At 34.8% G+C, this 13,188-nt stretch overlaps 1 protein-coding gene across 1 annotated transcript in view; it reads right to left on the bottom strand.

Annotated features, from left to right (window-relative positions):
• LOC120553804 (O-sialoglycoprotein endopeptidase) overlaps positions 1–13,188 on the bottom strand; it is a 33,471-nt gene that overhangs the window by 4,844 nt on the left and 15,439 nt on the right. The window contains 7 exon segments of the mRNA XM_039792519.1: positions 9,104–9,194; positions 9,339–9,404; positions 12,166–12,206; positions 12,209–12,243; positions 12,349–12,398; positions 12,496–12,591; positions 12,754–12,929. Of these exon segments, the coding sequence (XP_039648453.1) occupies positions 9,104–9,194; positions 9,339–9,404; positions 12,166–12,206; positions 12,209–12,243; positions 12,349–12,398; positions 12,496–12,591; positions 12,754–12,929 (555 nt within the window).

Genomic DNA, 13,188 nt, shown 5'->3' with positions numbered 1-13,188 from the left:
ACCCTCACCTGAAACGAGTCCGACTTACTGCCGAGAACCCGGACACAGCTCTCTTTGGTCGTACAGAGATTGGATGGCCCTGAGTAGAGACCCCCTCACCCCATACCCCCGCAGCACCTCCCAGAAGTATCTCCCGGGGGACCCGGTCATACGCCTTCTCCAAATCCACAAAACACATGTAGACCGGTTGGGCATACTCCCAGGCCCCCTCCAGGATCCTTGCGAGAGTGAAGAGCTGGTCCGTTGTTCCACGACCAGGACGGAATCCGCATTGTTCCTCCTCAACCTGAGGTTCGACTATCGGCCGAACCCTCCTTTCCAGCACCTTGGAGTAGACTTTACCATAAAGCCATAGTATAGTATGTCGAAAAAAGTGGTAAAAAAGCCATAGTATAGCATGTCGAAAACAGTGATAAAAAAGCCATAGTATAGTATGTCGAAAAAAGTGATAAAAAACGACATAGTATAGTATGTCAAAAAAAGCCATAGTATAGTATGTCGAAAAAAGTGGTAAAAAAGCCATAGTATAGTATGTCGAAAAAAGTGATAAAAACTGTATAGTATGTATGTTAACGCCATAGTATAGTATGTCGAGAAAAGTGATAAAAAGCCATAGTATAGTATGTCAGAGACAGTTGATAAAAACCATAGTAAAATGATGGTATAGTATGTAAAAAAGCCATAGTATAATTATGTGAAAAAAGTGATAAAAAGCCATAGTATGTATGTCGAAAAGTGATAAAAATACATAATTATGGTATGTTGAAGCATACATAGTATAGTATGTCGAAAAGTGATAAAAGCCATAGTATAGCATGTCGAAAAACAGTGATAAAAAACCATGAGTATAGTATGTCGAAAAAAGTGATAAAAAGCCATGTTATGGTATGTCGAAAAAGTCATGTATAGTATGTCGAAAATTTTTAAAAAGCAGGTATGGTATGTTGAAAGCACCTGTATAGCATGTCGAAAAAGTTGATAAAAAGCCATAGTATAGTATGTCGAAAAAGTGATAAAAAAGCCATGGTATAGTATGTCGAAAAAAGTCATAGTATAGTATGTCGAAAAAATGGTAAAAAGCCTTAATTATAGTGTCGAAAAAGTGATAAAAAGCCATGAGTATGGTATGTCGAAAGAAACCATAGTATGGTATGTCGAAAAAGTGATAAAAAGCCATAGTATGGTATGTCGAAAAACACCATAGTATGGAGTATGTCGAAAACAGTGATAATAACGCCATAGTATAGCATGTTGAAAACAGTGGTAACGCTTATAAGCCATAGTATAGTTATGTGAATGCAATAGCTTGCGGGCATAATTATAGTATGTTGAAAAAATATAGTATAGTATGTCGAAAACTGTGATAAAAAGCCATAGTATAGTTATGTTGAAAAAAGCCATGAGTATGGTATGTCGAAAAACTGATAAAAAACGCCATAGAATAGTATGTCGAAAGAAACCATAGAATAGTATGTCGAAAAAAGTGATAAAAAAGCCATAGTATAGTATGTCGAAAAACACCATAGTATAGTATGTCGAATACAGTGATAATAACGCCATAGTATAGCATGTTGAAAAAGTGATTAAAGCTACATAGTTATAGTATGTGACAACAGTGATAAAAACCATAGTATAGTATGTTGAAAACTGTGTATAACATAGTATAGTTATGTCGAAAAATCCATAGTATGATTATGTCGAAAAAGATTAGTAAAATGCAATGGTATAGTATGTTGAAAAGCACCACAGTATAGTATGTCGAAAAAAGCCATGAGTATAATTATGTCGAAAAAAAGTCATAGTATAGTATGTCGAAAAAAGTTATAAAAAGCCTTGAGTATAGTATGTTGAAAGCACCATATGTATAGCATGTCGAAAACAGTGATAAAAAGCCATAGTATAGTTGTCGAAAAGTCATAGTATAGTATGTCGAAAAAATGTTAAAAACCTTAAGTATGGTGTCGAAAAAGTGATAAAAGCCATAGTATGAGTATGTCGAGAAACCATAGATGTTATTATTCGAAAAGTGATAAAAAACCATGTATAGTATGTCGAAAAACCATGGTATAGTATGTCGAAAAAGGTGATAAAAAATAATTATATATTATGTTGAAAAGTCATAGTATAGTATGTCGAAAATGAATAAAAAGCCTTAATTATGGTATGTCGAAAAAGTGTTCAAAAGCCATGGTATGGTATGAGAAGAAATACATAGAATAGTATGTCGAAAAAGTGATAAAAATCATAGTATGGTATGTCGAAAAAAACCATGAGTATGGTATGCCGAAAACAGTGATAAAAAGCGTATAGTATAGCATGTTGAAAACAGTGGTCGCTGTATAGTTATAGTATGTCGGCACGTTGTAAAAAAAGCCATAGTATGAGGTATGTCGAAAAACTGTGATAAAGCATCGCCAGTATAGTATGTTGAAAAAAGCATAAGGTATAGTTATCGAAAAAATGATAAAAAAAGCTATAGAGATAGTTATGTAAAGAAACCATAGAATAGTATGTCGAAAAAAGTGATAAAAGCCATGTATAATATGTGGAAAAACACCATAGTATAGTTATGTCGAGATACAGTGATAATACGCCATAGTATAGCATGTTGAAAACAGTTGTCGCTGCTCATAGTATAGTATGTCGACAACAGTGATAAAAAACCATAGTATAGTATGCCGAAAACTGTGATAAAACGCCATAGTATGAGTATCTCGAAAAAATCCATAGTATAGTATGTCAAAAAAAGTGGTAAAAATGCTGTAGTATAGTATGTTGAAAAGCACCACAGTATAGTATGTCGAAAAAACTCATGGTATAGTATGTCGAAAAAAAGGTCATAGTATAATTATGTCGGAAAAAATGGTAAAAAGCCTTAGTATAAGTATGTCGAAAAAGTTAAAAAGCCATAGTATGGTATGTGAAAACCATAGAATAGTTATGTCGAAAAAAGTGTAAAAACCATAGTATAGTTATGTCGAAAAAACATCATAGTTTTTGTTCGAAAACAGTGTATTATGCATAGTATAGCATGTTGAAAACAGTGGGTAGCGCCATAGTATAGTTATGTCGACAACAGTGATAAAAACCATAATTATAGTATGTCGAAAACTGTGATAAAACGCCATAGTATAGTATGTTAGAAAAACCATAGTATAGGTATGTAAAAAAATTAAAAGCCTATAATTATGGTAAATGTCAAAAACCCATAGTATAGCATGTTGAAAACAGTGATAAAAACCATGGTATAGTTATGGAAAACTGTGTACAACACCAGGTATGAGTATGTCGAAAAAGTGGTAAAATCTTAGTATGGTATGTTGAGAAAGCACCACAGTTATGGTAGTCGAAGAACCATAGGATAATATGTCGAAAAAGAGTGATAAAAGCTCAATTATGGTATGTCGAAAAGCCATAGTATGGTATGTGAAAAGTGAAGTAAAAACCATAGTATAGCATGTCGAAACATGATAAAAACCATAGTGTATATTATGTCGAAAAAGGTGATAAAAAATACTATGGTGTCGAAAGCCATGGTATAATTGTATTGTCGCCATGGTAAAGGGTATGTTGAAAAAGTGATAAAATTCATAGTTATAGCATGTCGAAACAGTGATAAAAACCCATGAGTATGGTATGTCGAAATTTAATGATAAAGCGTATGGTATATTATGTCGAAAATATGAATTATGGTATGAAACAGTGATAAACGCAGTATTATGGTATGTCGAAAAAGCTCATAGTGGATTAACGAAAACAGTGATAAAAAGCCATGGTATAGTATGTCGAAAAGATTGTAAAAGCCATATTGTATGTAGAAACGGTGATAAAAAAACATAGTATAGTATGTCAAAGAACCATAGAATAGTATGTCAAAAGAGTGATAAAAAACCATGTATGTCGAAAACAGTGATAAAACACCATAATATATTTGTCAAAAACAGGGATACGCCATGGTATACTATGTCGAAAATGTGATAAAAAACAGAATGGTATGTCGAAAGAAACATAGAATAGTATGTTGAAAAATGATAAAACCATGGTATAGTTGTGAAAACAGTGTAAAAACATAATATAGTTTGTCAAAAAGGGTTAAAACATAGTATTAACTATGAAACTGTGATAAAAAACATAGAATAGTATCAAAGAACATAGGATAATTATGTTGAAAAAACGATAAAACCATGGTATAGTATGTTGAAAGCTACATGGTATGGTATGTTGAAAACAGTGTTAAAAACATAGGTATAGCATGTTGAAAAACACCATAGGTATAGCATGCGAAAAAAGTAAAACGTCATGGTATAGCATGAAACAGTGGTCGCTATGGTATGTAGACAACGTGATAAAAACGTTATGGTATGTCAAAAACCCCATAATTATGGTATGAAAAGATAAAAGCCATAGTATAATTATGTCGAAAAAGTGATAAAATGCCATGGTATAGTATGTGAAAAAAATAGTATAGTCGTCAAAAAGCGTAAAAACATAAGTATAGTGTCGAAAACAGTGATAAAAACCATAATTATGGTATGTCGAAAAACACCTAGGTATAGTATGTCGAAAACAGTGATAATAAGCATAGTATAGTATGTGCGACAACAGTGATAAAAAACATGTATAGTATAGTATGTAAAAAACCATAGTATAGTATGTGAAAAAGTGATAAAGCGCATGGTGTGAGTATGTAAAAAACTTGTATGGTATGTGAAAACTGTGATAAAACATGGTATGGTATGTTGAAAACCTTATGGTATGAAAAAGATAAAACCATAGTATAGTATGTAAACTAATTATAGTTATGTGAAAAGTAAAAACCATGGTATAGTATGCATGAAACATGATAAAAACCATAGTATAATTATGTATGTCGAAAAAGCCATAGTAGTATGTGAAAAAGTGTAGTATAGTTATGTCAAAAACCATAGTATAGTAATGTGAAAAACCATAATTATGGTATGTTGAAAAACATGAATTATAAAATACGCCATAATATATGTCAAAAAAATGGTATAGTTATGTCGAGAAAAGATAAAAAAACCATGGTATAGTTGTGAAAACCATAGTAGTATGTCGAAAAAGTATAAAAACCATAGTATGGTATGTCGAAAACCATAGTATAGTGTATGGAGGGTAAAAATTATAGCGATAGATGTAGAAAGATAAATATTATCAAAAAGTTGATAAAAACCATAGTATAGTATGTCGAAAAGTGGTAAAACCAGGTATGGTATGTTTTGAAAAGCACCATAGTATAGTATGGGAAAAACCATAATTATAGTATGTCGAGAAAAGTGATAAAAATCATAGTTATGGTGTGTGGAAACCATAGAATAATTATGTTGAAAGTGATAAAAAGCCATAGTATAGTGTCGGAAAGAAAAAACGATAATGTATGTGAAAAGGGTGTCAAAATGGTATGGTGGAAACCATGGTATGGTATGTGAAAGTGTTGTGTTTTGGTGGTAATTTATGGTATGTGAAAAGTGATAAAAAAATAATTATAGTATGTGAAAAATGATAAAACCATAGTATAGTATGTGATAAATGATAGTATTAAGATGTTGAAACTTTCGCAGTATATGTGAAACAGTGATAAAACCATAGTTATGAATTATGTCGAAAATGTGATAAGCCATAATTATAATTATCGAAGCCATAGTATGGTATGCCGAAACAGTGATAAAACGCTATAGTATAGTATGTCGAAAAGCCATAGTATAGCATGTCGAAAACAGTGAAAAAAAGCCATAATAAGATTATCGAAAAAATTGTAAAAAACCATAGTGTTGTGACGAAACAGTGATAAAAAGCCATAGTTATAGTATGTCAAAAGAACCATAGAATAGTATGTCAAAAAGTGATAAAAAGCCATAGTTATGTCGAAAACAGTGATAAAAACACCATAATATAGTTTGTCAAAACAGGGATAAAACGCCATAATATATATGTCGAAAACTGTGATAAAAAGCCATAGAATAGTATGTCGGAAGAAACCATAGAATAGTATGTCGAAAAAAATGATAATAAAGCCATAGTATAGTATGTCGAAAACAGTGATAAAAACACCATAATATAGTTTGTCAAAAACAGGGTTAAAAACGCCATAGTATACTATGTCGAAAACTGTGATAAAAAAGCCATAGAATAGTATGTCGAAAGAAACCATAGAATAGTATGTTGAAAAACCGATAAAAAGCCATAGTATAGTATGTTGAAAGGCCATAGTATAATTATGTTGAAAACAGTGATAAAAAGCCATAGTATAGCATGTTGAAAAACACCGTATAGCATGTCGACGAAACAGATAAATACGCGATCATAGGTATAGCATGCCGAAAACAGTGATTAAAACGCGCAGTATAGTATGGCGACAACAGTGATAAAACCTAGTATAGTATGTCAAAAACACCATAGTTATAGTATGTCGAAAACAGTGTGCGTAAACGTCATTATGGTATGTGAAAAAATGTACGTCATAGTTATAGTATGTCGAAAAAACCATGAGTATAGTATGTCAAAAAGTGGTAAAACGCCATAGTATATGGTGTCGAAAACAGTGATAAAAGCGGTATAGTAACGATCAAAAACTGATAGAAAAGCCATAGTATAGTATGTCGAAAACAGTGATGATAAAACGCCATAGTATAGTATGTCAAAAGAACCATAGAATAGTATGTCGAAAAGGTGATAAAAAGCCATAGTACGATTATGCGGCGTATAGTTATATGTTATGTCGAAAACACTGATAATAACGCCATAGTATAGCATGTTGAAAAAACTGATAAAAAAGCCAGAGTATAGTATGTTGAAAAGCGCCATAGTATAGTATGTCAAAAAAACTGATAAAAAAGCCATAGTATAACATGTCGAAAAAGGTGATAAAAAAGCAATAGTATAGTATGTCGAAAAACACCATAGTATAGCATGTCGAAAACAGTGATAAAAAAGCCATAGTATAGTATGTCAAAAGAAACCATAGAATAGTATGTCAAAAAAAGTGATAAAAAAGCCATAGTATGTCGATAACAGTGATAAAAACACCATAATATAGTTTGTCAAAAACAGTGATAAAAACGCCATAGTATACTATGTCGAAAACTGTGATAAAAAAGCCATAGTATAGTATGTCGAAAGAAACCATAGAATAGTATGTCGAAAAAAAATGATAATAAAGCCATAGTATAGTATGTCGAAAACAGTGATAATAACGCCTTAGTATAGCATGTTGAAAAAACTGATAAAAAAGCCATAGTATAGTATGTTGAAAGACGCCATAGTATAGTATGTTGAAAACAGTGATAAAAAAGCCATAGTATAGCATGTCGAAAAACACCATAGTATAGCATGTCGAAAACAGTAATAAAAACGTCATAGTATAGCATGTCGAAAACAGTGATTAAAACGCATAGTATAGTATGTCGACAACAGTGATAAAAAAGCCATAGTATAGTATGTCAAAAAACACCATAGTATAGTATGTCGAAAACAGTGATAAAAACGCCATAGTATGTCGAAAAAAGTGATAAAAAAGCCATAGTATAGTATGTCGAAAAAAGCCATAGTATAGTATGTCAAAAAAAGTGGTAAAAACGCCATAGTATAGTATGTCGAAAACAGTGATAAAAAACGGCATAGTATAGTACGTCAAAAAAACTGATAGAAAAGCCATAGTATAGTATGTCGAAAACAGTGATAAAAACGCCATAGTATAGTATGTCGAAAAAGTGATAAAAAAAGCCATAGTATAGTATGTGGAAAAAACTGATAAAAAAGCAATAGTATAGTATGTCGAAAACAGTGATAAAAACGCCATAGTATAGTATGTCGAAAACAGTGATAAAACGCCATAGTATGGTATGTCAAAGAAACCATAGAATAGTATATCGAAAAAGTGATAAAAAGCCATAGTTACAGTATGTCGAAAACGCCATGAGTATGGTATGTAAAACACTGATAATAGCGGCCATAGTATAGCATGTTGAAAAAACTGTTAAAAAGCCAGAGTATAGTATGTTGAAAGCCATGGTATGGTATGTCAAAAACTGATAAAAAGCCATAGGTATAACATGTCGAAAAGGTGATAAAAAGCCATAGTATAGTATGTCGAAAAACACCATAGTATAGCATGACGAAAAAACGGATAAAAAAGCCATAGTATAGCATGACGAAAAAGGTGATAAAAAAGCCATAGTATAGTATGTCGAAAAATGCCATAGTATAGTATGTCGAAAACAGTGATAAAAAAGCCATAGTATAGTATGCCGGAAAAACTGATAAAAATGCCATAGTATAGTATGTTGAAAAACGCCATATGCCGTATGTCGAAAAAGTGATAAAAAAGCCATAGTATAGCATGTCGAATAAAGTGATAAAAACGCCATAATATAGTATGTCGAAAACAGTGATAAAAACACCATAATATAGTATGTCAAAAACAGTGATAAAAACGCCATAGTATATAGCATGTCGAAAACAGTGATAAAAACGCCATAGTATAGTATGTCGAAAACAGTGATAAAAACGGCATAACAATAATTAAAATGCTGCAATAAAAATATCAAGTGCAGCTCAAGAAGTGCACAAATAAAAGCATGGCTTTGGTTTCATTTAGAAATATATATATAGGCCTACCTATTTTGTCTTTTTTCGACATACAGTGATATTATGTCGAAAAAAGTGATAAAAAAAAGCCATTTTTATCACTGTATGTCGAAAAAAAGCCACAGCATAGCATTTCCCAAAAAAGTGATAAAAAGCCATAGTATAGTATGTTGAAAAAGTGATAAAAAAGCCAGAGTATAGTATGTCGAAAAAAGCCATAGTAAAGTATGTCAACAAAGTTATAAAAAGAGCCATAGATAAACCTGACCGAAGAACTTTTGCAAATTGGCAGCTCTACAATGAAAACTGATGATATTTAAGGTCACAGTGACATTTTAACTGTAGTATTGTAGCTACTGTAAATATCTGGACATTTGGCCACTGGTGAGATGAAAAATAGACTATACACAACATGATCCAGAAGCACAAGGAATAACACAAAGTGTCTATTTTAGATTGGATTTTCTAATTTAAGCATACATATCTGAACTGTACTTACAGCCAACACCCCCAACGATAAGGACCTCTTTGGAGCCACAGTGAGCCATGGCCCTCTCCGTGATCTCCACCAGCATGGAGAACACAGTCTCCTGCAGGGAGAGAGGCATTATTGTTGGGCAATACTGAAATAGCTTACTAATGGTTCTATAGAGTTTTTATACTAACTGAGCTACACAGATCCACCATGTGGGACAGAATCACATTAACAGACTGATAGTGATAGTTCTTAGTACCTGCAGGGAGAAACATAGGTCCTCTGCTGCACACTGACCCGAGCTTAGCATCTTATGAGACGCTTCCTTCGGGAGAAAAAAAGGAAAAACTGTTACAGGGTTTCTGTAGGTTTTACCAAGTCAAATTTAAGACTTGTTAAGACCATTATGAATGAAATTTAAGATCTATATCATGACATTAAAAACAAAAACAAAAAAACTGCAGGTGTCGGGAAACAAGTCTGAAACAATTCTCTGATTTCCTCATTCGCATTATAGGACTGGTGTCTAGTCACCCCTTGGTGACCAGATTTCCCGGAAATAAAAACGGGACACTTTGCACGTGACCGTAGTGGTCGTGCACGCACACGCTTTTTAACGTGAACATGTGCCAGCCCAGCTCAGACAGACACAATTTTGCCAACAGAACACGTAGGCCTACTGCTCACAACATGATGGGGTATCTGAGTTAATATTCATGAATTTTCTTGGTATGTAGCCTACATATCTAAGAAATAAAATTAAAAGATATTGAGTGAGTTTTGTGTGGGACCAACTTCATTTTTCAGAATTAAAGCATTCTTTTGGAAAATGCACCCACTGACCTTGTGAAAAACTTTGTGAAAAGGTATTTTTCATTGCACGGCGCTAAACGAATTATTTGGAACTGCTGCCACAGGTTTGAACTAAAGTTATGGTAACACTTTACGGTAAGGGTACATGAATTATGAATTCATGGATGAATTAATTCATGATTTGTGCATTATTTCATTCCTTTATATCTTATGAATCATCAGGAATTGACATGAGTTCATAGCCTCTCATTCATGACCTCATGCATGAACAACACATCAACTAAAGCATTAGGTAAGGTGGATACATCATTATGCACAAGTTGTGTTCAAATCAGAATTTGCGCAGTGATGACCACATTTTTTTGCAGAAAAATAAATAATCATGATCATGCTTAATAAATCATAATTCATAATGATGTGCCCATGTACCTAATGCTTTAGTTGTGTTGTTCATGTATGAGGTCACGAATGACAGACTATGAACACGTCAATTCCTGATGATTCATGGGATATTAAGGAATGCAGTAACACACGAACCATTAATTACATAATGCATAATAATACATCAATTAATTCATGCTTGAATTCATGATCAGTCACGTACCCTTACCGTAAAGTGTTACCAGTGTTATTCTAACCAACAACACACACACACACACACACACACACACACACACACACACACACACACACACACACACACACACACACACACACACACACACACTAATGTAATCTCATTTGATAGAGCAGATAGCTTCCCTATTGGAAACATTCATTCCGTATACAGTATTTGTTAGAGGAGTGAATTTGCTCAAGAATCAATTTGTTGGCTGAAAGCCTACTGTGAAATTGCGGACAGATGTCAGCAAAATTGGCCCGTGTGACGAGTAGCGTCTTTAAGGTGGGAATGGTCATGCGGTTCCTCTCGTCAGTCCATGTGTTGTTCATGAGCGAAAAGATCCGCTCAACGGGAGCATTTGTGCCCGGTAGACACATGGCGAACTGACAAAGGAGACCTACATTTTTGAACGGAATCTCCCTGCTTTTGAAATGTGCGATCATTTCCACCCAGTGCTTGTCCGCTGACTTTCCAGCGGACCTGGAGGGACTGGTTAAAACGAGACAGATAAGAAGAGGCATTGCGACAATGTTTACAAATATACATTGTAACGCTGGCTGCACAGATTATGCAGACACAGACCGCTACAATTGACACACACACACACACACACACACACACACACACACACACAAAAAAAAAAAAAAACAAAAAAAACACACACACACACACAGTCTTCTGTTGCCTCTGATGTACGTTTTAGAGCACCAGAGAGCCGCGCAGGTACGTTAGTGGCACCAAAATGAGGCACCGAAATCCACGTTGCTATTAGGCCCTATGCTCGTCTTTGGTATGTTTAATAGTAGAACGTGATCACTAATTCCATCATACAAAACTCCACATTGCGGAACATTATCCAGGCATACATATGGCATAACGTTATTTATTATTCACCATAAGGCCACTTTTAATGAGTAACAAACGGTTTGTGGCATAAGCACTGTCTGTGGGAATAAGCCACTACCGTAGCGAGGCTATCAATAGCCATGTTAGCTCATGTTAGATCTAATACTTTGGGAACATCTGCAAGAATATTTTAAATTACTTAAAAGTTTGTCACTGATTGTTGCCTGACGTTACCACGTTCACATGCCATTAAACGGTGTGCCGGTGGAACACAACTGGCACAGGTCAGTGTAGTGAGCGGCCAGTGCCACCAGGGGATCGGTTTATGCCGCTGTCAAAGTGGCATATACCATCAGCCACTGGCAAATGCCGCTGTAGTGAGTGGCATGTCCACCTGGGGACCACAGTGCTTTTCAATCTCGGCGTTACTGCACAAAAAAAAACTACAACAAAAAGGAATAATAAGCGTTGCGAGAGCATTTCAATGAGCATTAGAGGTAGTGTTACATGGACGTAGGAAAATTAATTTAAGACCTAGACACAATATTTTAGCAAATGTAAGACATTTTAAGGCCTTATATTTTGATTTTAAAATTTAAGACTTTATAAGGCCCGCGGAAACCCTGTGTTAGGATCATAAACCAATAGAATGATGTAGTTGGCATCAACCTGTAGCCTTGAGTATCACTTTCGGGATTTGCCTTATTAACATCTTCACCATGTCAAAAGACAACATAGGAGGATTAATCCATTATGATAGCCCTTATTAGTTAGAGATAGTTCAACGGACAAGCAAAACACTCACCTCAATATAGGATAAGATCCCAGAGAATGAGACATCCTTCTTTTTACTGTATATGGCAGCTCCACATACTGACTCCCTCTAACAGCATGGGCAAAAAAGCGATGTTAAGTAGTGTAAAAACAAACACTAAGCACACACCACATTCCAAAAGAGCCAAGTGAAGCGACAGTGTCTCTCACTCACTTTTTGGCCATCTGCTCTATGTTGTAGCCTGGACTGGGGTCATTGGAAATCTGAGTGGAGAAACGGCCACACTAAGTATGAATACACATCTATCACATACAGTAAAAGGCAAATAGATGCTCTAATGAAGACCATAATGGCGCAGACCTTTATAACTCTAGCGAACCTGTCCAGACAGTTGCCAACTGCAATGTCGATGGTCTCCCCAAATATTCTGTACCGCCGCTCTGAGTATGCAATAACCTGCACAGGAAGAAATTACATTTGCACCTGATTAACTTATACCTCAGTGTATGTTATTGCTCAGGAAGTGCGAGAGACAAAGAACAACCAAAACCCAAATACTTAGAATCATGCAGACTAGTAGGTTTTCCTTGTGAGAGAGGCCGGCATACAGAAACCAACCTGCGTGTTCCCTCCACTGACATAAAGCACGGTAGGGTTGTCAGCTTGTGTGATGAGTCGGCCCATCTCAATGTGTCCAATGCAGTGGTTGACGCCGAGGAGCGGCTTCCCCCAAAGCTGTGCGACTGTACGAGCCACGAGAGCCACCGTTACCAGAGGAGCACCCATACCAGGACCTGAGAAGAGAGAAGGGAGAAAAAGAGAGAATGAGAGAGAGGTGTTTTTCACGTTGGAGTGATATTATATCCTTGTTTGAGAGAGAACTAGGCCTGTAACAATTATTACATAATTGTCTAATCGCAATTATTTTACATAATTGCAGTTTCTATGTTTAACCGCAATTAATTTCTGACATTAAAGCTTTAGTGCGTAACTTTTTTACAATAATGAACGTCCGTAACAATCAAGCCATTGCCAAATGAGTTGCTACAAAGC

Source organism: Perca fluviatilis, chromosome 23 (genome assembly GCF_010015445.1).
Source record: "Perca fluviatilis chromosome 23, GENO_Pfluv_1.0, whole genome shotgun sequence".
In the NCBI taxonomy this organism is placed as follows: domain Eukaryota; kingdom Metazoa; phylum Chordata; class Actinopteri; order Perciformes; family Percidae; genus Perca; species Perca fluviatilis.
Note: the sequence above shows the minus strand (reverse complement) of the source record. Positions and strands in the feature narration are given on the sequence as shown.